General features: G+C 45.1%; 1 protein-coding gene across 1 annotated transcript; it reads left to right on the top strand.

Annotated features, from left to right (window-relative positions):
- The first annotated feature begins 50 nt into the window (after positions 1–50).
- Positions 51–27483, top strand: LOC144719913 (choline/ethanolamine transporter flvcr2a-like). Its single transcript, XM_078596241.1, has 10 exons — positions 51–1458; positions 10960–11101; positions 14474–14617; positions 17932–17999; positions 20895–20998; positions 21579–21689; positions 23044–23149; positions 24232–24343; positions 25372–25433; positions 26174–27483. The coding sequence occupies exons 1-10, from the start codon at positions 529–531 to the stop codon at positions 26258–26260; spliced, it is 1866 nt and encodes a 621-aa protein (XP_078452367.1). The 5' UTR covers positions 51–528; the 3' UTR covers positions 26261–27483.
- Positions 27484–27542: the final 59 nt, after the last annotated feature.

Genomic DNA, 27542 nt, shown 5'->3' with positions numbered 1-27542 from the left:
CGGGGAAAGCTGAAAACCTCCAGCTCGCCCCCTCGTGGCTGCAGCCAAATGGCTTTATTCACTGGAGCACTTGGCATTAAACGCACACACACACGCACCAACACAATAGCCTGAACGCACGCACACACCTAACACACCTAACAACCCACGCGCAGGTGCTCTTTAAAGCAGGAAATCGAGAGCACGGACATTCTGTCGCCCGGCCATCGAGTGGTCACAGAAGCAATGTTGTGCGGCGCTGGCACGCTGACAACGTGAACAAGGCAGAAGGTGAGCGCGAGGTTTTGTCGGAGGAGGAGGAAGGAACGAGTGCGGCAGTGATGGACCGCGTATCGAGAGCAGGCAGGCGTGGTGCTGGTGCGACAGGGGCATCGTCAATGCCCGGCGTAGCAGCAGAGACTTCGCACAGAGCTCCCCTATAGACCGGGAAACGAGCCTCGCTTTGCCTCCCCTCTACCTCCTCGTCCTCCTCGTCCTCTTGTCGCTCTGTTGCTGGGTGGCAGTCCTGGAATCTCACTCGACGGTGATATGACCGAGACCGAGACCATCCCATCCCCGGGCGGGGAGGCAGGTGAGCGAGGCGTGGCTGCCGGCAGCGGCGAGACGGCTGACCGTGGGGGAGTCGTAGCCGGCGGTAGTGAGGAAGAGAACGATATCACATCGGACGTGGTGGGTGAGAAGAATCACATGGCAGCCAACCACGCCACACAGATGTTCGAGCTGCCCGCAGGTGATCACCACGGTGGCGAAGGTCCTGATGCCCATCATGACCAGGAGAAGAAGCAGCAGCAGCAGCGGGCGGACGAGGACCTGCAGCAAGCCGTGGGGTCAACAGCTGTTGACCTTTGCAGGAGCAGGACCTCCAGCGCGTCCTTCCTTGGTCGAGATGAAGTTCACGACGAGGATCCCGTGGAGTTGGTGTGGGGATCCGAACGGGCAGCAGCAGCAGCGGCATCGTCGTCGACCACCGTTCCAGCTGCAGCCAGCAGCTCCACGCCGCTGAACGCCAACAAGACCAGACTCTACTGCCGCCGATGGGTCATCGTGACAATCTTCAGTATCTACTCGCTGTCCAACGCCTTCCAGTGGATCGAGTACAGCATCATCAACAACATCTTCGTGCGCTTCTACGGGGTCGATTCGGGCGCCGTAGACTGGCTGTCCATGGTCTACATGCTCGCCTACATCCCACTCATCTTCCCCATCACCTGGCTTCTCGACCACTACGGACTGCGCACCACGGCTCTGCTGGCCACGGCTTTCGACGCCCTGGGCGCGTGGCTCAAGGTGGCGAGCGTGAGGCCCGATGGCCTGGGATTCGGGGTCACGGTGTTGGCCCAGACCGTGTGCGCCATCTCCAACGCGTTCATCATCGGCATGCCCTCGCGAGTGGCCGCCGTGTGGTTCGGACCTCAGGAGGTGTCCACAGCCTGCGCTCTGGGCGTCTTCGGGAACCAGGTGAGGGTTCGAGTGGCGAGTTGGTGGACGAATCGGAGTTCAGAGTGGGGTGGTGGTGGTGGTGGGGCCAGAATTCGCTGCTATGGTCAAGACGGTAAAAATGTTCGAGTCATGCCTATGTCACGGCTGTTGAACCATACGGGTTTAGCCGTGAGCTTGTGCAGGGAAGTTTGAGTTTTCAGGTCCATTACAGCGTACAGACGTTTCAATACGGGCACAAAAACCCGTTGTGTTTGTCTATTTGTGTGTGTTTCTCCCTCGTGATGGGACTTTGTAGGACGAACGTTGAGATTTATAAGGGAACGGAGTGTAATACGGTAGGCACTGACAAGGCGTTGACAGGTATGGGATTTATTGATACGGCTCTAAATGAGGTTGAATCGTTTGATAGGACAATCATTTCAAATTGTCATCACATAATTCACTGTTGTGGGCCACAAAACAAGATTGGAACCACACTTGATTTGAAGCTTTCGTGACTGCAGGAATTACTCTTTGGTTCTTTCGGTAAAGGCACGTAGAAAGAAAATAAATTAAATAATATAGTACAACGTTTCGATCAGGTAGAACAAAATTTGAGAGAGAGACAAAACACAGGCACGGAGACACACAGACAGACATAAGTCTATGTTGTGTGTCTCTCTGTGTGTCTCTGTGTTGTCTCTCTCTGCTTGTGTCTGTCTGTGTGTCTCCGTATCTGTGTTTTGTGTCTCTCTCAGATTTAGTTCTACCTGATGACGGTTGCTTGTGTTGCAATCGAAACGTCGTACTATATTATTTAATTTATTTTCTTTCTACGTGACATTACCGAAAGAACCAAAGAGAGAAGATTGGAACCATCAAAGACAGGGCCGTATGATCCAATAGGGAGAGTAAGCACTGTGCCTAGGGTCTACGAAAACTAAAGGGCCAACGAAAACACATTTTGCTATTGTTCTTTGTATGATTAAAAAATTTAACCAAGTTATCTTCTTGAATAATGATTTTTTTTGTGGCTGCTCGTTGCAATTTATTTACAGTGGTAACAAGTCGACCCGTGAGGCATCACACACCTTCAATAAGTCTTTAAGCTTAAACGAAAGTAAAGCAACATTGCACAAGCCATGAGGTTGTCCCGTCAGAATACTGAATTTGTTATCGATGAATTATTTTAAAACTGCGTCATCCGATATGATAATCATAGTAAAAAAAAATAGTGGAAGAAATTTTCGCTTGCAATATTTTTAAGGCTTGCTACTTTTTTTTAAACAATAATTTCAAATTAAATCTGCGTATCTGCGGCACACACGCAGCGCGCTCCCATCGAATTATGGCACAGACTAAATAATGATCGTATCGGTGACGACATCTGTCCAACGGCTGGACAAAGTACGCTAAAAACAAGCGGAGTGACAGCGGCGGTCGGGGTAACATGGGCAGCAGCAACAGCAGCACAAACTGCAGAAGGTTATCACTGAAGTCCTTCGAAACAAAAGTGCCGACAATAACATTAATCTGACCCTGATTAAAAGGGATGTCACCTCTGGTGGTATTGATAAGTGACATGCCTGGACTGGGCGCATGGACTAATTGAGGGAGCTACAATAGCAGATATATGTGGACTGGAAAGGGCCCCTCAATAAAGATAATACTAATGTTGTTGTTTGACTTTGTGTGGATTCTATTATCCGCAAAGTTATCTGCTTGGGTCACGCGGATAACGAGACGCATTTTGCCGTGGCGACTCCTCTTTTTAGTGAAGAAGAAAAAAAACAATTGTGGATAATAGGAAGCCGTTTCCACAACGGAGGACGCAAAAACCCCGTGGATAATAATTGGGCGTCGTAAGATAAGCGGCGCAGATAACAGGAGTTTTCACGGACCTTACAGTTCCCGCGGATGATAGCAGTCTCAGGTCATAGGGTCGCGGGGAAGAGGAGCTCTCATGTATTGTTAATAATTTATAGCCCTTTGTGATGTACAAATACCGTGACATAAATAGACCTCCATTGGTCTTGCCAATAAATATATATTAGCGCATCGGATCAATAATATCTCGCAGTATTTTATTTAGGAAAGCAAATACGGCACGTGACCGCTTTTGTCGTCTGTGGTCAGACCAGTTGTACAAACGAGAACTTGTAACTGTTGGGTTGACAAGTTCTTAGTGACAGCGAAATCTTCATCTTCTAGCAGGATCCCACTGGTTGCTGGTAGGGCCCCATCGTGAGGATGCATTTTGTTTAATGAGCCCGAATACTGCTGCTGATATTTATACGATTGAATCCGAACCAGAATTTGATTCAATAAATGCTGCAGGATAGCATTTGTCTGGGAAGCTTATAGGCAGTTGTGTAAAACAAAGAATGTTAATTTGATAGAGACGCACAGACAGAAAGAAATCGTGTTTTATTTTATCACCCGTAATAGCAAAGAGCTGACAATTCCACTTCTGTGTTCACTCACTCTGGCCATATTTTAACGTTTTGTGGCTTGTTGACACCATTTGTGTCCATTTATGTTCCGTGTAAGTATTGTACAGTATATGGAGGTAAACAATGGGTTAGGGCAAAGTTTGGAATTTGGAAGCCTTTGCGATGGTATGTTAGAGATTCAAAGTAACCCTGCGTTAGTTATTTAAAGTGGTACATTATTTGACAGCCCTTCTGCCAGGGATGGTCGTGGACAAAAAACATGCAGGGCTGCATATTTGCCAAACTAAGGTGAAACTGACTTAAAACGAACCAGTCTTATATCTCGAAGGAATGATTGAAACATGTCAACATTGCTGGTGTTGGAGACATCAGCACATTAAGTTCGCCAAACTTTGGATGTGACATAATAGAGCATCCGTTTAACAAAATGATATTTCCCAAGGGATGTAATGCACCTGCCTACTGGCATTTAAGACGTCTAACCGCGTACGCATTCCAAAGCTGCCATGGTGAATGATTAACACGCCGGAATCATTATATGAGACGTCGCCTTTTCAATATCCCTGAGAGGCGGTTGAAACATTTGTTTAATCTGCTCCCATCCACTTAGTGTTAATGGGTACAGTCAATTGTCAGATCCCATGTGGTGGGGTAAAGTGTAGGTGCTCTCACCGCTTCCAAGTTACCTGACCAGGAGGCCAAAATACAATTTTAGTGGAGGGGGCCCTTCCACCAACAATGGCATGAGCAAGTAAGTACAGGGCTGCCCCTTTACCTGTACAAGCATTTGTGTTGATGCACTCGTGAGCTGGAAATGTTTTGATTGATGGTGTGACAACAGGTTTTAAAGTTGTGGTTCAAAAGTCACTTGTCGGACGCTGGAACGCATTCCTTTTCTAAGTCAAAGAACTCCCAAGCCAAGGACTCATTGTCTTTGGGGCCGTCCATAAATGACGTCACGCGATTTTGGACGATTTTTTACCCCCCCCCCCCTTCGTCACACGGCGTCACAAATAGTCAGAACCCCCCCCCCCTCAAATATGACGTCACAAAGCTCTGTTCCTCCCCCCCCCAAAATAAAACATGCCTCATCGCTTTAAACTATTGTCATTGTAGTGCGTATTTAATTTGGCGCTGCACTCTGATGTTGTAGGAGAAAACATTTATTAAAAAGTCTATTTAATTAAGTAGAACGTGTTGTCTATATTTAATTAAAGTTGCGCATTTTGATATGTTACATTTCTCAACCCCCCCCCCCCTCGTCACACATCGTCACAAATGTCTGACCCCCCCCCCCCCCAGGTGCGTGACGTCATTTATGGACGGCCCTTTGCCCAACCTGGATAATAGTTTAACAACGCTTTTATATTTACGGATCAGACCCCAAAAAAATCTCTTACGCATAATTTTGGTCGTGAAAGCCTACGTATTATACTGGATAATAGTGATCAGATAAACTTAACTTTACGTTGCTTTTTTGAACTACCTCCGTAACTATGAGTCGTTGTTCACCTTTGATATTAAAACCTGCAACCAAGAAAACAACACTCTCCCAAAATAAACATGCGACTTTTAAACAGCAGCAATATCTTGTTTTTACGAGCAGGTAACAGAGTTGAAATCCTCTGCCAATTATCCCAACAATTGGTTTCACGGCTTTGTTCAATGTCACGTACAGATTGTCGCATGATTTGTATCTAAATCATGGGTTTAGCAACGATTCATTATTATTGATGTTTGGCCTGGGTCACAATGGATTACGTAGTCTAGCCCAAGGATTTTAAAAATTGCGGTCATTCCAGCATGCAGCAGTGAAACGAAGACCTAACTATAGACCGGTTTCACCCTCATAACTCAAACCCAATAAACATAAGACGTCCTTTTAATTTCTTTGTATCTATCCCAAGGCCAAGATTAGGTGACAAAGCGTTTGCCGTTTCAGCACCCTACGTTTTGGAACAACCTTGTTTTCTCCAGTTTAACACCTAGTAGGTTTTCGCGACCAATATCATCAATAATATAGGTTTGTGGGTTCGATCGTGTGAATATAAATGTGTCTTTAGACCCGCCACCACCCGACAGCCAAATTAGTAAGGTTTGTCACGTAAACAGAACATGCCAATTCGTTACTAGTACAGCACACCGGCGTGTTGGAGAGAAAATCCACAACATTTACAATCTGTTTACGACGCTTTGCCAGTAATTAAAACTAGTTTCATCAGGCGACAGCCAGATTTGTGGAGACGTCCCCCTATTTCGTTCCTTGTTTTCTCCGTTAATATCGCTAATTATCTTCCTTGAAAAAAATATGCTCAAGTAGAAGATTAGTGCTGGATACAACTGCATTTACAAATCGAATTTTAACTTTCATCCTTACCCATGTATTAATAGTTTAATTTTAATCTACAATTTATTTGAGGGACTCTGTGTTGTCTTGGTGTGGTCTGCGACTGTTTTTGCTGTTGTTTTGCTGCCTTGCCCAAGCTTGGCAATTTGTGTATTTATGCAAATTTAACTAATATACTTAATCTATTTGACGTGATTTGCTTACCTCTCCTAGACTTTGAACTCCGATGGTATTTTTGTATTATTTGTTGTTGTAACATTCTAACCAGCCCCTACTGGACATGTGAGAAATAGATCTTCATAGCTCATCGGATTCCTCCAGGATAAATAAAGATTCAGATTTTGACTCTGTACTGTCATCTATGTTCACTGCTACCGTATGCATCTTGGAGCCCCATATATTGACACTAACTGGACGCCATTCACACTTGCCTAAGAGAACAATACATCAAAATCCGTATATGACAAGAAACCGCACATAAATGTTGCGTTTGTAGTTGAAATTACAAACTAGCCACACTCGTTCAGTTCTTCTCAGCTGGTAGTCTGGATAAGGCTGAGAGCTTTTGTACATGCAATATTGCACACATTTGCGTGTCATTAAATCTATAATCGTTTCTGTTGTAATGAGTTTTCTTATCGTTTACGGATTGGGATTGTGCCTCATTTCCCAAGCTACACAGCCACAATTGTTCACTGTAATGAATGAAATACTGTAAAATAAGAAATTCCAGCCATTCTCAATCCATCAGTGGATGATGGCCTTCCCATACCATGTAGGCCATGGGGGTCTTTTTTGTTGTTGTTGTTAGCGTACTTCACCATGCTGGTCAGTGCGGATTGATGTAGGAGGGACGAGGGCAGGATTGGGTCAGATATCACTGGTCACTGAGTTTGGCCCTGGCCGGGATTCGGACCCGCTGGGTTCGTATTGCAGGACGCCAACCATTGTTCCACCAAAGCACATTCATTGTTGCCTTTTGGTACAATCCAGTATATACGTACATAAACTTGTTACGACTGCATTATACAAGCATTTCACTTCACGTTTCTCACAACTCTGTCAATGAATAGCCCTTGAGTGTTGAGAGAGCTCATGGCTACGTGGCATCTGATGGCATTTTTACGTTGCATAATTGTTAAAAAAACTTCTAAATTAATCCACTGTTGTGAATATTTCCAGTGACCATTGCATTCACTCGGCTTTCAGCAAATGACCCTCATATACGCAGATCCGATTTCAAGTTGGACTGACAAAGCCCGACTGCTTTCACAAACGTGATCATGAGTCTTTCTGCTAACATGATTTGTGACCTAAAGCTCACATGGCACAGACTGTGTTGTAGATTTAAGTGCTGGTTGCCAGGACACACTAGATTTGATTAAATAGTGAAGTGGCAGGACTGTTTGTTGTGCAGAAGTGCCATTTGGCACATTAGATAAGATTAAACAGGGCTCCCTCGTTTACGGAACGTGTGTTTGCTTTGCAACAATTCACTGCTTTCCAAGTAAAGGAGATCGTACTTTGTGTGCGTTTTTCATCGTTGTGCTGTGCTGTACCGCTCCGGTTGTTTTCAGGTTGTACCGCGTGTTGTTTCGCAGTCCGTTCCTGAAAAAGCTCTCAGCGTGTGCAGCAAAACGTCAGACACCATGCCTAACAACACATGGTATAACCCGAAAACACGTCGGAGGGTGAAAGAGATTGTTTAAAGTGCAGCATCTAAAGGGAGTTTCTTGCACTGCGGTACTCGCAGACCACTCCGCTCTCAGTTGAATTTCGGTCAAGTGGTTGACTCAGCCCATAATTCCTCCAGGGTGGATATAAGTTATATTTTCTGTTGAAAAACACCTTCTGAGTCAACCCGCCTGCTTGGCTTCTGCCGTCTCATCGTAAGTTCCACCTTGCAACCTTCGATTGGTCTCAAGTGGCCCCCTCCTCCTCCTTGTCAAGCCCTGAGCCTCTCAAACCAGACTAGACAAACGTCGCTTCTTTTTAAATCCTTTATATTAAGTTCACTTGCTTGCTTGCTTGCGTGCTTACGACCGTGCAAATCTTTCGGTCGTTTTTTAACCCACTTCCCGTGATCCAATCTAGCTGACATTTTGCACATAGACTCGTTGTGCGTGACAATTTCTTTTCGTGAAAATAAATTCCAACATTTTACACTTTTTAGGAATTTTTTTTAAATATTTAATTACCAATTGCTTAATGGTGGCAGGCAATCATCTGACCCATAGGTGGCAGCCATCTCAAGCCAGAGGACGAGAGGAATCTAGCCGCCACGCATATAAAGGATTTATAGTGAAAAACTTTGTTTTTACGGGTTAATTTTTTCACAGCTCTGGTTCTTAGCAATTCGGTCCCTCCATAGACTAATGCCCATCGACTCTCATAGAGACCCTGTCACAGCTCAAGTTGTCTAGAACGTACTCCCTCCTCCACTTGCACTGTACCACCCATCGGCATAATCACCTCTATAAGAATCTTAAGAATGTTATTGCATTTATTCTCCCACGCCTCTGAATGTCCTTGTTTCGATCAATCTGTGCATGTGTAACACATTTTATTCATTAATTATTGGGAGGAAAGGGGGAGCAGGAGCAGCACAGTGGTTAGCGCACTGCTATTAACCAGGCGACCTGAGTTTGATTGCTGGCTGTGGCCAACATCAGTGTTAAGCTGTATTTGAAACAGGCCTGGGCCTCCCTTCACCGGCCTGCACTGGCTAGTGTTGTGAAATATGGTCAAATAATCCCCTTGACTGACGTAGCGTGGAGTGGATTTTATCCAATCGTAAATTGACAAAGGGCTGTACGTATGTTTTTGGCGAGAAGTGGTTAGTGTTTATTCCGCGCACAGACCATAGGAATAGGAAATTCCCACTGCTGTCTCCGAGCGGCCGATGCAGATGAACGTGACGTCTTGTTCCATTGAGCAGAGACATTTTGACCTCTTGTTTTTCTGTGTGAACGCACAAACTTTAATGTTTAAGCTACTTGACCCTTTAGGATTTTCAGGTTCAGTGAGTTTAACATGTGAAAGTAAATGTATAGCATCTCAACTAACTGTGTTTGAAGAGTCATCTATAATGTTAATAAATGAATAAGTGACAAGCCCATTTCTTTTCAGAAAAATTTAACAAATTTCGGGTCCATCAGCCGATTGGCTCATGGACCGATGTTTAACGGCAGAATTAGTTTCAGCAGGCAAACTGGATTAGTTTTGACCTCCTGGGTCTCTTAAGTGCAGTCATTTAATAAAGATCATCCTCGCAGCTGCTTTTGGATAACCATCGAACAAAGACGGTCACTACATGGCGCGCTTTCAGGTGCGCTTCTGCGGCCATCTGGAATGCTCTTCCTTCCGATATTAGGAAGCCACTGAAGCTATCCACTTTAAAATCTAGATTGAAAACTAATTTCTTTACAACTGGTGTTTGTGTTTAGTTTGTTATCCTTCCCCCACGCTTGATTAGCACAGTTGGCTATGTACGGTGCAAAATAAGTTCAACATACATACAACGATGTTACTTTTCATTTAATCTGCGTTTGTATAAACGTAGGCAAACCAATGCGATGTTACTATTGTCGGAAACCGCAGTTGATATCCAATAAATCCAGTGGGTTCATTCAAATAACCGCGTTGCCTTACACTGCCTAAAACCGTTTATCGCTGTTTTGCATGGGTTGATTCCAGTTTAGAGTCAACAGTACGTGTTCCACAAGTGTCAGTGGCTGTGTGAAATAGTCAGCAAGCGTGTGGTTTAGTGTCCATATTACTTCTAAATCAACTCCTTAACGTTTTTTTTAAACAACGGTTTTATTAACAACTTCGTTTATCTCACGGTCGAGAAGTACGTCAATGGTGCGGCGACTGCTCCCACATCAACGCTTACTTGAATTAATTGATTACTTCCGTAACTGGTTCACACGGAGCAGGCGATTCGAGAGTTTAGGGACCACAGCGTTTTTTACCTACACAAATACATATATATAAATAATAAGGCGTCCATACAAAATGTTAATTGCTTTAAAGTAGCGAATTCATTGATTAATTGATGCCGATTTTGATAGAGGCATGCATTGTCACAGGATCTGAGTACGTATGCAAAATTTGGAAGTGATTTGACAACGGGAAGTAGACTACATTTTGATTACAAGATTCGACCACGACAAACAGAGGAGTCAAGTTAAGTAAGACCATTGAAAAAAGAGCTTAATAGCTCACTGGACCTTGCTTGGTAAAATAAAAAGTTGAGTTTAGTTTACTGGAGCTGTAATATGAAGTGGCTTTGTGTGGTGGGAATGGTTTTCATTCAAATATATTAAGGTGTGGAATGTGATTTTAAGTGGTTTAATGTGTTCAGGTATTGCTTTGCTCTTAATACACATCGTCATCAACATTGTGTGTGAGGAGTGGCGGAACAGTGCATAGCACATTAAGCTATTATCTGAAGCCCAGCAAAAATTACTCATCTTTATGCGCAATACCAGTTTAAATTAGCATCGGAACATGTTCCATATCTTCTCCCCAGATGACAGTCCGAAGAGCCAGTGCTTCGTCTGCCAACGTGTCAGCATCACCGCTGGGAGGGCATGCGCAGCCGGGCGCTGTTGCCAGGCTGCGTCACTTCACGTGTCGTTGCCAGCCTCGTTAATAACAGAACCTGCGGCAAATGTTCTAACGCTAAGCTGACAAGGGATTGTCGTTGTCTTGGCGTGGTTGCGTGTGCGGTGGTAGGTGGGGATCGCACTGGGATTTCTTCTGCCGCCCCTGATTGTTCCTTACTCGGAGGAGGTCTCCGAGCTCAGCTACAACATCAGCTGCATGTTCTACGGAGCGGCGGCCGTTTCCACCGCGGTGTTCCTGCTCGTCACCCTGTGTGAGGACTGGCGGCGTCCACCCACCAACTCCACCCCCCGCCCCCACTGGCCGCTCACACACACACACTTCGCTGCAGTCATCTGTGTTAACTTACCCTTGGTTGAGCACTGTGTTCGGCAAATTTTAAATAGCAAACAAACAAAAACGTCGCCGTCGCCCCCCCCTCCCCCCCATGGTTGATCTGAATCGGGCACGCATTTTGAACAAATGCATTTGGTGAAAGCCGCTACAAATAATTTAAAGATTGAAAGTCAAAAGAGGCTTTGAACATTCAAGTGCATTACAGACATTCATGTGTTAACATCAGACGGTTATGAACAATTCTTATTAAATGTGAGAAATTCGAAAACGTCCTTTTATAACAATTTTTGCATTCTCAATTGTGAGTTTTCAGATGTGCGTTTCAAACGGAGTTGAACCAAATACCTAAAATGTATAATATTGATAATTTGTGCTGACAATGACACAAGTATCAAGTGACATTTTCAGCAAGGGGCTACTGTGAGTGGTTAAACATTTTATTTTAATGAACATTTTGACATGATGGCGAAAGGGCGCCCCGATGACGAGATGTTAACTTCCTCTCCTGGTATACAGGAGGTTGTAGATTCGATCTCGACCCTGCCGCCTGTATATATGGAGTTTGAATGTTCTCCCCGTGGCCGAATGGATTTTTCTCCGGGTCCTCCGGTTTTATCCCTCCACATTTAGAAACATGCGATTAGAGTATTTGGCTGCTATAAATGTCCACTTGATAAGCCACTTCGTTGAACTATGATTTGTGACCAGGTCACTTCTGAAAAAAAAACTATAGCTCCGTAGGCCTTACATGGTAAAATAAGAAAAGAAATACTTGTGGGCATGGAGAAATATAAATCCCAAACTTGCGAGCAGAGAATACCCACACTTCCTACATCATAGGCCAGTAACCTACTTACTGCAACTTCCTTTTACAAACACCTTGCTCTAAAGCAGGTACATCATAGTTGCCCATTCCTAAATCACACGTTACGTCCCGTCACCTTCTCTTGCTGTGACGACTACGATGAACACTAAATTCCAGCTGCCGTGTTTCATACAATTTAATTATTCACTTCTTCTATAAGTTCATCTTGATATACCCACAGCGTCCTTTGCCTCCAGGCTTGGTAAATGGAACACTATGGATGTTATCCACAGTGTTCTTTATTAAACGTTAAACATTTACATTCATTTGTCGAATCACTGCTGGATGAAGGCCTCTCCGCCTTGTAGGCCACGAGAGCTGTTTGAGCATACTCCACCACATTTCGTCCGTGTGGATTGGTGAAGGGGTCATTGAGAGGGTGGGGCAGGCTCAGAACCATACCAGATATCACTGATCACTCGGGTTATAGGATCAGTGACTGGGAACTGAAATCTGGTTCAGGGCGCACTTGATAATGATTGTGTCACCACTCCACTGTCCTTGAATAATAACCCAAAATACATTTAGCGAGGTTGGTATAATTGTAAAAGAAGGGCGTTGGTTATACACCATGTGCCTAAATTGTATTCTCAGCAAGTGCACTTTGTACACAAATAAATAATATATTTACGTAAATGTACGTTCTTCACATAAGCTCTTGCTTTTAAATATCATATCGAAATATTTTGACAATGTGATTGATGTTAATCAATACCGAATTGTACATTTGGTGCCATATGCCAGATGTTTTATTTCATGTTGAATACCTTTTCCAAGCAACTCTGATATCTGTACCATGCACGTATAAACATATTTATGGGGGGGTGGGGGAGTGGTAACAGTGGTTACCGCACTGCCTGATGAACCTATCGAGCTGAGCTTGATTCCCAGTCATGACTTACATCAGTAGCAAGTGAAATCTCAATCGGTATTGCCGCGTTCTTCGCCTCCGCCTCCCCTTCGCCAACCGGCAGGGACTAGCATGGTGAAGTATGGTCAAACAGCAGCCATGACTGGCACGGCATGGGGAGCTCTTCAGTCAGCAGCAGTTTGAGAAAAAGCTCTAAGCTAGTTTTATTATTAACCGTACGAGCTAAACTGGAACATCTGGAAAATCTAAACTATTTTCTTGGTTCTTTCGGTAAAGTCACGTAGAATGGAAATAATAAAATAATAAAAATAAAACATAATAAAATAATTCTCACGTTTCGGCCACAACGCAAGCAGCCGAAACGTCGTGAGAATTATTTTATTATGTTTTATTATTATTATTTTATTATTTCCATTCTACGTGACTTTACCGAAAGAACCAAGAAAATGAATCCCTGCAGTCACGAAAGCTTTAAATCGAAATTTAAATCTAAACTAGTTGATTTAACTGCAATGAACTTGTTTTTCCCAACCCATCACTGCTTGCATTTCATGTATTTTTTTAAATTCAAGTCTTCATGGCTCATTTAATCGACCTTCCAATACATTTTCCGTCCACGTGTTCATCAGTTGTAAAACGGCCATTACCTTGGTTAACTTTAAACATGACATACAATTATGTTAACAATCTGCATGTGAAAAATGTGTGCATTGTGAGTCATGTGACTGGAGATGAAATGATTAGTATAAACAAAGCCGGCTGCTACACAGGAGGTTGTTTTTTGAGACTATTGAGTGACGTGAGTGACGCTGCCCAAAAAACTCGGTTACCCTGTTAGACCGGTCCTGCTCTATGTAGATTCTACGTCACAAAGCCAAGCAAGCACTACATTCTTGAGACTATTATAGCATGCGTACACGACTAACTCCAAATTCGTGCCCATTGTCGATAACATATGAATCTGGTCGTGTACAAACTTAGTGGATTATAAGATGTACCTCCAACTTTTACTATAAAATCCAGGGGGAAAGAAACGTCGACCGCTTTTGTTGCCATCGAAACGTCGTAGTTTTTTGTTATTTTTGTTATTTTCTTTGAACCTATCTACGTGACTTTACCGAAAGACCCAAAGAATATTAATTCCTGCAGTCACGAAAGCTTTAAGTCAAGATTTTGTATAAATGTCAAAACCAGTTTTACTATTGCCATTGCTGGAATGTATCCATATTCAGGGCAGAGTGATTCTTGCTTTGTGCAGTCATTGTTGTTCGGGACAGAGACCGGTTTATTGATAGGTGGCTGAAACCAGAATTCGAACCCACGGATCCTCCGTGATGGCAGCTCTTTCCACTCTGACCTCTGCGCCACCTGCCCGCCTCTAATCGCATCTCATTTTCATGTCGCATTTGGCTCGGCAGCAAACCCGCGGCGCGTGCATCGGTGAGTGCGTTGCGTGTATGTTGAAATTCTTTCACACCGTACATATCCAACCGTGCTCATCGGAGGTGCGTTGATGTGTGTGTGTGTGTGCGCGCGATGTGCTGTCTGCACAGTGTTCCGGGAAAAACCTTCACTACCTCCGAGTCCAGCACAGGCACTGCTATGGTACAACCCTCCCGAGCATGAGTACTCCTACTTGGGCTCCTTGAAGCGCCTCATGTACAATCGCAGCTTTGTGCTTCTCGCCATCACCTATGGTAAGCATCCCGATCACGGCTTGGTTTCTGTAATTTGGCATGTGGAGCGAAACGTCAGACATCATGCCGAACAATGCGCAGCACAACATGAAAATAAGTCTGACAGCCATGTAGCACAAGCTGCGAATGCAGTCGTTGGGTTTCCATGTCACTGATAGGCTGGAGGTGCTTTGTGGCCCAAGTCATCATCATCTTCAGCCATGGTCAATCCACTGCTGGATGCAGGCCTGCCCAAGTCACCAAATCCTGTAGCGGCAGGGGGGTGGACGAGAGATGATTTGTTACCGTGGCAAATCCATCGCAAACCACCACAGCGATAGCATCGTTCAACACAATACACTGCATACTGTCTGCTTAGAATTACTGCCTGTTTTTTTGTAGTGTTTTTATTTTGTAACAAAAACGCTGGTAGGTACAACAGGACGGAGTGTTCAATAGGAGAGGGACAAAAACATTTGTGGAAATTTCTGATTGGCATGTCGAGAACATTCAAAGGAGAGGTGAAATTATGGCCCGCTGCCCATAATGACTCGCTTTTTAAACGAATTTGGCAACGCTGAGACACCCTGGGTTCGAATCTAGGCAGACGTCCATGATATTAAAACCGGTTCACAAGTGTAGCGTGTTGATGGTCTCAGCCCGGTCACCAATATAGCTGCCTGCACACAAAAAACACACACATTAAGTTTGGTCTTGCACTTGATTTTTCTCAAATCAAGTGTTGAAAATGTTAAAGATATACAGTAGATCATCGATTATCCGGCAGCTTGAGAAGGAAGGGGGCATCGGATTTTCAAAAATGCTGGATAATCACATCATTATTTAAAATAGCTTATATCTGCACATTCTGGCATAATGTTATGTAGGTGTTGTTGTATTTGTTGATTTTAGTGTTTAGAATGTGTTCATTACATTAAATTGGCATAAATAAACATACCAATAGACGAATAAATATTGTACTGTAAAAAGTTGTTGTATTTACTGTTCTGTACTTAACACTCTAATTTCGAAGACTCTGGATTGGGTGATGTACGTCCTTCTATGCTCTTGTTCTAACACAACCATGTGTTTGAGGATCGCTGGACTGGTTACAGCCTTTGGAGCAGTTTTGCCGGTTTTGCCGGATCGGCCCGGGACAGCCAGATAATGTTGGAAGCAGAATAATCGCGCACCAGATAATCGATGATCAACTGTTTATAGATTTTATTGTCATGCAACAATCTCGTAGTGAGTGGGCCATGTGGAAAAGTGCGCCGCCTACGATGCAAAGAGTAAAAGGGCCACTTGAAGGACCGTTCAGAAGACCTGTGAGATCATTGGCCATTCTCTGTCACACGTAGTACACTGCTTGTGTGCGGTTCCGTGATGGCAAGATGCCAAAAGCACAGTTGGAATATAATGTAGGAAATGAAAAGACTACTTTTTTGTCCTACATTGGCGTTGCTTAAAAACCTGTATGGAGTTCTTGAGACGATACATGCATTTGGGAGAGCCAAGTTAATAAGCATGCCAGAACGTTGGGGATTATGAGCATTAAGTTTCTGGGGCCCTAATTCTTTTGTAATGTCCATAGTTATTAAATCCAGCAACTACTGAGCTGAAATAATAAGGCGTAGCGGGCAGGCGGCATTGAAGAACATAAGGGGCACTACAACAGTCACAGGAATATAATACGATGAGGATTTATACAGGGGGGGGATAAATGTGATTGCATCTCAAAGAGTGGCACGTGTATTGAATAGACAGTCATCAGCAAATCAAGCATTTTGCTTCCATGATTTTAATCAAACGATTGTGAGGCTAAAATCTGTAGTAGTAATGATAATAATACACGTTTAAACATTCACATTTTGAGAACTTGCATGGGATGCTGGCATGGTGCAATGATCAAATATGTAAATGTTGAGAGAAATCCACAGTTCCCAGCGGCAGACTTTGCAACAGTGAGGTAGAGGTGATGATACTCTGCTATTGTTGTCAGTCGGTCACATAAAAAAAAATTGATGGTCATCTAAGATGCGAAGGCCACTGCACACCTTCAGGAAACTCTGATGGGTTTTTGTGTAATGCACAGAGGCTGGTTTTTTTTTACACTATTTTTTGTGTGTTGTTGGAAACTTGTGGTGGTGCCCAAACTCGACTTGGAATCTGAAGGTCGCTATGGTTTGATCTCCCTGCATGGCAGTGGCGACAATGGTACAAGCTTCTTAAATCCCTTCAGCAGTATAAATAGGTGCACCAAAGTTATTTTTTAGGAAAATCGTGTGTGGTGGCATAAATTGTGCGTAATCTCTCGAGTTTCTGGAGGCCCTTATGCCAGCAGTGCCGTGACCAAGCAAAATAATGCAGGGCTGCCTTTTCACCATTTCTCCTACTTATGTAATGTGCTCCTTATCATGTAGCGTGTGCAATTGTTGGCACTAACCGTGCGTTCATGTAAGAAGCGCAACAAGTTGTTGTGAAATTGTTTCCATCGAGGCTTATGTTGGCTTAGCGTGCCTGGAAACATAGCGAGAACCTGTTTAATAAAATCATACAAGAGGATTCCAAAGTGCAAGTGTTAAAATGTGCAGGTAGATTGTGTGGAGAGAAAGAGAGATGCATGTGTGTCCTTCTAAGGCTCCATTAATGGAATGGCTTTAATTAAATGCGCACGCATTCACATGAAGCATGGGCCTGGGAAAGCCATTGCTGATCTCATCATGACTCGTCATGTTCCTTCGTGTTCGTTAGACACAAACCTAGATAACTGTACGGTCATGGCAATACATTTCGAATGACATTTTTTGACTTGCATAAGTGTCTCAATGCAAGTGCATTAAGGAGAGGAGGCATATATATATGTATGCATAGAAAATGACAAGACTGTAATTATGTACGGCCCTTTTTCAGTCCACTGCTCAATGAACGCCTTCCTTGCCATGTCGGTCATGAGGGGGCGTTGTTTTATCCATACTTCACCACGCTGGTCACTGTGGGGTTCGTGAAGAGGGGAGCACCCACGTCGACCGTTGAAGAAATCTCACGCCACCGATGTTAAACATATATACAGTATACAACTACAAATACTGTGTTATTTTGAAACGTTTCGCATGACCAACAGTTTTTGTTGTGCCAATTAACAATCTTTTTGGTGTTCTCAGCTTAATTCTAATCGCTGTAACGTGCAGTGCTTTTGAGGCGGCAAAATGCACTTTGCGTCACCTGCCCGATCCCTCCAGCCCTAACCGCTGCCTGTTCATCGTGGACGCGAAACTAGAAACAATCTGAGTCTCACCGCGCCCCCCCCGCCCTGCGCGCCTCTGTCCACGCAGGGATCATCACCGGCGTCTTCTACGCCATCTCCACTCTCCTCAATCAGATGCTGATCGAGCACTACCCGGTGAGGCTCGCCGCCTACCGCTGGGCTCGCCCTACTAACGCTGCCTGTTTGTTGCTGCCCGTCGAAAATGGTCATCGGCCACGATTTGTAATTGCCTTTATTTGGGTCGGATCGCACTGCGTGAAAATGTGCATGTCATAAACCGTCCTCCACCCAACTGTTGGTCGTGAAAGCCTACGTGTTTTTAAACCGTAAGCCGTGTTCAAATCTAGTGCTGTGGATGAAGGCCTCCCTGACCCAACCGCACTGCCACCTCTCACGATCCTGCCGTGTAATAACGAACTCCTGCACGTGAGACGAGTTTCTTCACTCCATCTCCTCGGTGGATGTTCGTTCGACCAGATGTGTTCCATTCCCCATTGACTGTTGTCCTCTTCTGGCATTGATGTGTCCTGCGCAAGCCCCACTAATATTTCTTCACAGTTTTAGTTATTTCATTAACCTACCTTGAATTTCGATTTAAAGCTTTCGTGACTGCAGGGATTCATCTTCTTGGTTCTTTCGGTAATGTCACGTAGAAGGGAAGTAATAAAATAATAAAAATAAAACATAATAAAATTATTCTCACGACGTTTCGGCCACAACGTAAGCAGCCGTCCTCAGGTGAAGACCAGGTCTGTCGGGGAGACAGCGTCTGACGCTGACAGACCTGGTCTTCACCTGAGGACGGCTGCTTTCGTTGTGGCCGAAACGTCGTGAGAATTATTTTATTATGTTTGATTTTTATTATTTTATTACTTCCCTTCTATGTGACTTTACCGAAAGAACCAAGAAGATAACCTACCTTGGTTTTATGACTGCTGCTGTTTGTTCATTCACTAAAATGCTGACTTTTTATTATCAATTTGTTCAGCTGCCATGTATTGCATAAGCAGGCTTATCTGTGAATATTTCCTCCCACCCCAACTAGTTTTATGAGCATAACTCTCTTGGATAATACCCAGGTGTGCTTGCGGATCAGCGAGTGATGAACCGCACTACGATCCCGTCAACCAATCATACTTTGCAACTCTTGCTCAATCCACCGTCTGGATGTTGTCCACCCCCAACCCTGTGTCCGTCATGGGAATGGTTTGACCGTACTTCACCACACTGGTCAGTGCGGGTTGAAGTGGGGGGTGGGGGTGAATGCCTCGGACCGGTTTGAATGTCACTTTCCGCAGGTGTCAGCCGTGACCGAACTCGGGTCGGGTTGCGGGGTTCGTAGCACAGAGCTCGAACCACTGCGTCACCGCTCCCCTCCCAACAGTAATGCATGTGGTGCAGTCGCTTCAGTTGTGCAGAACTACTGTTGGGGGAAGACACAGATGTGCCCGTGCTGGGTATAATCATAACAACTTAGTACTAAGAGCTGATAGCTACAGGCTTAGTGCTGCGTGGAAGCGTATTATCAAGTAATATCAGTGGTGGGCTGTGTATTTTACACCTAGGCCTTCACTGCTATCCTCCCGCAATTAAATCACGAGGCTCAACACCTATGAGAGTTACAATACACTAATTGCAGAGACATGAATACATGGTGACTGAAACCATCAAGGATGTACCACTATCACACAATATGACAGGATGCTGCATCACAAATAGACATTGCATAACCCAAATCAATGTCATTACCAAAGAAACAAGAACAAACTCGCAACAACCAGTCACATTTACTCATACGACCACCAAGCAAGCAAAAATGCCGTAAAAACACAGATAACATAATCAGGATTCAACAGGCTTCCCCACAGAAAAAAAACATCTAAAGTATTACATCTAAAAATCTAAACGTCACGAAAGAAAGTTTAAATAAATCTTAGATGATGCTACGTTACGTGCTAGCTAGTTTTACTTCAGTTAGCTAACTGGCTCTCCGATCACGCCACACGAACAAGCCCTAACGTAGGCTGCTAGGCCAGCTAGAAGGCTCCGGCGTGTCAAAGAATACGCCCAACGTGGCAAACTCGAAATCTGATTGGTTAAAGAATATGACAATCAACAACATCGTCCCCATTTGCTTCAACAGCAGAGGGGATTCACTAGGCATTTTGAAGGCCTCAGGGTAGATTTTTCATCTGGAGAGGCGGAGACGGCACAGATGGAAAATCTGATAGGATAAAAGCTCTAATTTATGAGCTGCACTGGAAGCAGTGGAACTGAGGGAGAGAGTAGCAATGAAATAACGTCAATGGACTGATGGGAACGAACTTTGTAGAATACATATAGCATTAATGAAAATATTATAAAAATATAATTTTCTGATTCTGACAATTTCTAGGCCAACAGAGAAGGCCTTGCTGGCCCTGATGGCCTGCTCTAAGTAATATATTGTTTAATTACATGCCTGCACACATTACTATACGTCGATTAACATAATGTAAATACATAATGTACATACATTATGCATGTACGTAATGTATGCTGATTAGCTGTTGATAATGAAACTAATAATAAGTAACCATTGTAAGTCATATGACTACGTTAACCCCCATTTACCCCCGCTGTTTAATGCTGAACTAGAAGAAGTTCTCCACAATTATGGCTGTCGCCTGATGAGACTGGTTGTAATTAACAGCAAAAGTCGTACTCGAATTGTACTTTTGTGTATTTACTCTCCAACAAACTAGTAACTAATTGCATGTTTTGTTTACGTGACAAATCTTACTAAATTACTGTCGGATGGTGGCGGGTTTAACGACACATATTTATGCGATCTAACCCAAAAAAAACTCTGTTGTGGACAACTTGGTGCATTTAGCATTCAGGCCAAGACTATCACGAAGACGCTATGTATCACAGACAGAGTCTGCAGTAGTTCCACAGTGGGAGGCAATGTTTCTCCGTGTCATCCCACTTGAGTACAGCTGCTTTCTCTTTATCTTGGGCTGCGTTGTGTGCGCACCCGTGTGGCAGGGCGAGGAGATTAACGCCGGGCGTATTGGCCTCACCATCGTCGTGCTCGGCATGGTGGGTTCGGTGGCGTGCGGCGTCTGGCTTGACCGCACCAAGACCTACAAGTACGCGTCTGCACTCCCCGTGCACACGTTCGTCGGCACGCATACGCTCCTACACGATGTCGAGATACGTGCTCTATATATTTCCCGTGCTGCTTGTGCCATCACGAGTCAATTTAGAGCTGGATGAAGGCCATCCCAAGCTGTCGCTGTATCTCGCAGTCCGGCGATGTGACGATATATAACTGGCATCCACACGTGACCTGATTTCTTCGCTCCATCTCCACAGGGCAGATCCTCTCGGCGTGTTTTTACCCCTTTGGCTGCCACTCCATCATTATGCTCGACCACTCGCTGTGTTCGGAAATCAATATGATCTCGCTATCGTGCATCTGTTCTCCAATCCATGTACTTCTCTTCCTGTCTCTCTCAGTGTAATTCCAAATACGCATCTCTTCCGTGCTTCTACGCATGCGTTTCAGCTTGTTGCCATGTGTTCCGAATTTATTTAACACCAATTAATGTTTTACAAAAATGTAAACATTAGCCATGTCGATGTTCTTAACTTCGCTTGCTCGCTAGTGTTACCATTTGCACTGCCTAAGCAGAGTGTTGCTGTTTTGGCTTTTCCTTGTGCGGGCAGGCAGACGACCCTGCTGGTGTACAGCCTTTCGTTTGTCACCATGGTCATTTTCACATTCACGCTGGATCTCGGCTACATCTGGGTGGTTTTCATCACTGGTGGGGCCCTCGGGTAAGAGCCAGTGTGAGTCTTCGTATTGCGAGCGAGTGCGAGCACTTGCGCTTGTTTGCATGTGTGTGTGACTGTGTTCTGTGAGTTTCTTGTGGGTGTGTGTGGGGGGAGCGGTAGTGTAGCGGTTAGCCCGCTGCGCTTCAAACCCGGCCACCTGAGTTTGGTTCTCGCTCAAGGCCACTACGAGTGACGATTGTGTGAACTGGTCCTGGGCCTCCGCTAGGTCGACTCAGCCTCAAATGAGTGCCTGGTGCAGTGTGTAAACATCGCCACTAGGGAGACAAAGGCGGTCAGGTGTGGTGCTGTGGCCACCCACCCCCCTGTGTGCTGTCGGCTTTCATAGGTGCTGCTCGCTAACAGTACTTGCCCCAATAGTGAGTTAATGGCTATACTTTGTCTTTGTGTGTGAGAGTTTAGATTCCAGTCTTAGTGTTTAAAGTCTATATTTGCGTGACAAATTAGTCTAAAAACCAGGCTTGTTTTTTTTCAAAATTCCCTAGATGGTGAAACTCCTCTTTTACCTGCATTAATGTGAGGATGCTGTTGGCAGAACCTTCCTGTCCGTGTTAATTTGTGAAAAAGAGCTTCACACACAGAATGTCCGCTCGCGGTTACCCGCGGATAATATAATCGCTGCCCATTGGGTGAATTTTCCACCACTTTTGCACAACTTCTCTCATTCGTGAAAACTCGTGGATAGTGGGATAAATTTTGCACCTGTGGATGACCGATTCCAGGTGCACCTCTTACCTATCGATAAATGTTGTGGGTTTACCTTTCCAACACACCGGTGTGCTGAACTAGTCACTAATAGGCACGTTTTGTGACAAACCTTACTAATTGCCGGGCGGTGGCGGATTTGACGGTCACATTTATATTTACGCGATGTAACCCAAAATACTCTTATGGATAATTTTGGTCGCAAAAGCCTACGTGTTAAATGAATAAATGGATGTATGTTGAACTTATTTCGCACCATATGTAGCCAACCATATTGAATGAATGTGCGGGGGAAGGTCAACAAAACTAAACACACAAAAAACTTAGCCCGAGCCACACGCAACTTCTCTAACCGATGATAAAAAGCAGATATTAGGAGTCTCCACGAATCGAGCAGGGGTGACGTATCATGATGATAATAGCGGCGGTGGATAACGATGGTTTCTCTGTATTCAAGACTGTGTCTCACTATTACGTCACACGCAAGTAACTGTGCAGGAAAGACACATGGACTTTGCCTGTACATTGCGGTGGCTACGTGTTGAGAGAAAGACCGCAGCCCATGTGACTCATCCCTCACTCCCTCTGTACCAATGACATCCCCCCCACCTCCCCCACCCCCCCTCCACAAAAGTTTCTTCTGCGCGGGGTACCTGCCCGTGGGGTTTGAGTTTGCTGCCGAGCTCACGTACCCGGAGTCAGAGGGCACCTCGTCCGGGCTGCTCAACGTGTCGGCCCAGGTACAGATGGGAAGTCGGGCCGTGTGAAGGGAGACGAGATGAGGGAGAGAGGGAGGGTGTCGTCGTGTGAAATATTTCCACCGTTATGAAAAGGGTGGGTGCCGCAGCGCGGGAATGGGTCCACCGAATGTTCAACTTCAAACAAGTTAATTAAATTAACGCGGTACTTCAATGACGGTCACTCCATCGCGCACTTTTAGGTACGCTTCTGCGGCCGTCTGGAACGCTCTCCCTTCCGATATTAGGAAGCCACTGGAGGCTATGCACTTTTAAATCGAGATTGAAAACTAATTCCTGTAGAATTGCTTCTTCTGTTTAGTTTGTTGTCTTTCCCCCGTCTCTCAAAAGTTCCGAGATGTGGGCAAGCCCTATGTACAAAACCTCTGTGCATAGCATCGTGTGTATAAATAATTAAAAACAATAAGACTGCTTTAAAATATAAGTACAGGACATTCACGTGTGCACACGGCGTTGCCGATGGCACATTCTTGCAGTCGATAGCCTCAAGGCACCTCCGATTTAGCACGGTTGGCTACGTGCGGTGCGAAAGAAGTCCAACAGAAACTTAGGGACCTGTTGACGAGACTGCGTGCTTACGAGTGCAGAGCACACAGTAGCATTGTGCGAGCTCTGTTAAAATTACCTTCTTCGTGTTAAACTATAGGACTAAATCACTCGGAATTTGCTCGATCCCGTCAGATCTCGGAAGCCAAGCAGGATTGAGGCTCGACAATGCTTGGATTGATTACCGCCATTAAGTAAAGAAACAGGTGTAGTAGGTGGTGTGACCAGTAGCGGGCAGTTGCAGCAAACTCGACAAATTCTACTATTGTTCTGCTCCCCAAACTTCACCAACCCACACTGATGATCATGGTAAAGTATAGTTCAACACATAGGCTTCGTAAAAAATAGTCAATCCCTCAAAAAACCCTGCGACGCATGGGAAGGCCCTCATCCAGCATTGGACTGGCAAACACAGGCTGTACATGCGCATGTTACCCAAGTGTCACTCACTGTTGTGCTGCGACGAATATGAACCGGTTCCAACCTCGATGTTATTCTATCACCGTCCACCCTGGCAGGTGTTTGGGATCATCTTCACGATTGTGCAGGGCAGGCTGGTGACCGAATTCTCCCCCAAGGCTGGGAATATCTTCCTGTGCACCTTCCTGCTGATTGGCACCATTATGACCGGTGCGTGCCAGTTTGCGGGATCTGGATGAAATTACAGGGAGGGTCTGTGTAAAGCATGCGTGTTCTCGGGCTGATTGTAAGTTGCGTTGGTGTAGATGTCTTTGTGTGTTCATCTCGGTAGGGAGCGGGGTGTAGTGATTAGTGCACTGCTACAAAGCCGGTGAACCCAGTTCAGTTCCTGCTTGAGACCAATATCAGTAATGAATAGCTGTCCAGGGCCTCCCCTAGATCGACTCGGCCTTGAATGATTACATGGTGTGTAAGCATTAGCACTGGGGAGACAAAGGCAGCCGAGCGTAGTGCCAGCCTAACTACTTTATTTACAGGTGCTCACCAACAAAACTTGCCCCAACAGCCTGTGTGGCTATAAGGGGGATCTTTGTCTTTGTTCTTGGGCTGAGATTATGAGTAAGGTTTGTGCACATGTGTGTGGTCATGGCCTGATATTTCGAGTGCCATTAATGTACATGAATGGCATTCATGTGTAATAATCCTTCTTGAGACGGCTTCGGAATCAGTCCTTTTATTTCCACTCCACAATACACTTTACTCACTCACTCTCCGTTGCTGGCAGACAACGGAGAGAGGACAGACTTCGCACTAAGTCCCCACCGCGCACGTGGCACCCAGAGCCCCCGTCCGCGCGTGACCCTGCTCTTGTCAGTTTCCAGTCTGCTCCCGATCGTTCTCCCTCACTCTCTCTTAATACCTTCGTCACGTGGTCCCCCCAGCCAATCGTTCATGGACAGCTTCGACCATTCTCGATGGTTCCCTGTCAATCCCGGGACCACGCCTCTCATCCGGCTCCCCATTAGCTGGGGCCCCGAATGGCTAGGCCAATCACTCCTGATGACATGTCGTGATCACGCCTGGGCCATGGTCCCTATCTCAACCCTTATTGGCTACAAGCAGGACCGGCAAGCCAATCCCCACGTGAACCCTCTATGGCTGTTATTAGACATGTACATGTGCTTGAGCTCATGGGCCGAGATTCCAGGTGACGTTTGTATACGTGTGTTGCCTTGCAGTGTTCATCAAGTCTGACCTGCGACGGCAGAAAGCCAGTCTTGCTGGGATACAGGGGGTTGAGGTGAGTCCACCACCTCCACAGATAACGCCCTCTGCTCTCAACAGGGACGTGACAAAGGATTGTCACAGGACACAGCAGGAAGCGCTGCTTCAAGTTACATTGAATCTCAAATTAATTTTTGTAACACATTTTGGATGGCTTATAATGTTAAGAGTGGTACATACGGTTCTTTTAATGATTATTTATGCATTCTAACACTTTATTTTTGCCCTTTGTCAATCCACTGCTGGATGAAGGCCTCCTTCATGCGGGTTGTTTGACCACTGTTCACCACGCTCGAGAGCGGTTCAGTTGTCACTCGCCACCGATGGGATAAATGATATAGGACGAGTCGAAAATTACTGCACTCCCACGCCACCCTATCATTGCTTGTGAAATTTTGTTCACTTATTATCAGGCAGGATACTGCCATGATATAATGGTTTTTACACTGGACTTGCAATCCAGAGGCCGCCGATTCGATCTCCTGGCGGGGCAGTTGAAGCAACGTACGAGTTTCTCTAAAAATATTTGTGGGTGCCCTTGCGTCTTCCAAGATGTCTGGCCAGGATGGGATTATAGGCCAAAGGGCCTCTGCCGCTGTCTCCATTGGAGGCCACGCTGGCAGAAGTGGCGTGACCAAGAATCTTCCGGGCGGCACCTTTCCTGTTTTATATTATCGAGGTGCCAAATCGTGTCCAACTCTAAAGTACAATTTCCCATTTACCAAAATGCCCTCCTCCTCCTGCCCCCCCCTTCAGCCGCTGAAGCAGGCCCTGACTGAGATGGAGCCCAATGGCGTGTGTGCCACCTACCAGCCACCCACCGTCCGCGAGAGCCTTGCGTGAGCGGGCAGAGGCCGGGGCAGCCGAAGGAAGAGTGGCCGCCCGCGTGCGTCGCTGGAGCCTTAAGACGCAACGCAAGCCTGCCTCCCCATAACGAGTTCCCTAAACTGCAGACAGAGGGAGCAACAAGAACGCGCTAAGAGAGATCCTGCAAACGTTGGCCTCAATCGCACCACGTGGGGGCGGCATGTGTACCGAGATGAGATTTTGATTCTTGAGATAAAACAGAGGGCTTTTAATTTACTCACAGATTGTTTTCTAGGCCACTGATAGACCGGGAGGTGGCACACGACCAAAGCCACAGCAATAGCGTGAGGAATATTGGACGGTGCTGTGCTGGGTCTGAAAGTGGTTTTCTGGGTCGCTGACCCGGGACACGCGTGGCTGACACTCGGCTCTGGACGAAACGCTTTCACGCGACGAGAGTCCCGACTGCAAAGCCTCGAGCAATGTTGAGCGAGCGACTGTGTTTGGTATAAAAGTACCGAAAGGACAAGACGTGAAAGCAAGGGGCTATTGAGTACAGTGACGAATGCACTATCTTAATTGTGTGCGTCTCTTTCAACGTAGAATCCGACAGCATGAGGAGATTGAATTTTAACCATTTAAATACATTCCTCAAAAAAGGTATATTCTCAAACGTAGACACTGGATGCAATGTTAACGAAACCAAACTGGTTGCAGGGGGTAAAAAAAAAAGAATGTAAAAAATGCAGACCAATGCACTTGATTATTTCGTATACATCGACTGCGTGTGTGGGTAATATTTGCACGATTTTTACATGTAATGTCGCTGAATGTAAAGCCCTTGCCTTAATTGCGTATACGTTCTCCATTGTTTTGACCTTCATATGTATTTCTGTGCTTTTTTGTAACTAATGCCTGTGAGGTGCGGTGAGCGTGAGAAAGGAGTGAGTGTACAAGCTTAATGATTTATTAATTGTCGTTGAAACCTGAGCGCTGTCATTAAGCGGAACAATTTAAAACATATACGCAATGTTTACAATGTATGCAATCAACGATCTACTATGCTATATAAAAATATATGCATCGTCTGCTAGATTATGTAATGTAGACAGTTCGTTAATATGTGCTTAGAATACTTGATGTTTCTTTGTTTATTAATTTTATGTCATTTAATTTACTCCCAAGCTGTACCGCTGTGTGTGGTTATTAAAGAATGATTTTGTGCCAGTAGCAATATAATAATAAAAGCAATTATCTTATTGTGCCGATTGGTGGCATCGTGTTGACGTGTGACTCTAAGGACTTCATTGTTTCTTCT

Source organism: Lampetra planeri, chromosome 7, assembly GCF_965212315.1.
Source record: "Lampetra planeri chromosome 7, kcLamPlan1.2.h2, whole genome shotgun sequence".
Classification (NCBI taxonomy): Eukaryota; Metazoa; Chordata; class Hyperoartia; order Petromyzontiformes; family Petromyzontidae; genus Lampetra; species Lampetra planeri.
The sequence above is the reverse complement of the archived record's forward strand: the minus strand, read 5'-3'. Positions and strand labels throughout refer to the sequence as shown.

What these genes read in the sequence shown, in the direction of transcription:
- LOC144719913 (XM_078596241.1), top strand. Translation starts at nt 529, where the DNA reads ATGACCGAGACCGAGACCATCCCATCCCCGGGCGGGGAGGCAGGTGAG. An exon ending in GTTCCTGCTCGTCACCCTGT is followed by an intron (nt 11,102 to 14,473) that starts GTGAGGACTGGC and finishes CTGTCTGCACAG; the next exon opens with TGTTCCGGGAAAAACCTTCA. An exon ending in GACCGCACCAAGACCTACAA is followed by an intron (nt 20,999 to 21,578) that starts GTACGCGTCTGC and finishes TTGTGCGGGCAG; the next exon opens with GCAGACGACCCTGCTGGTGT.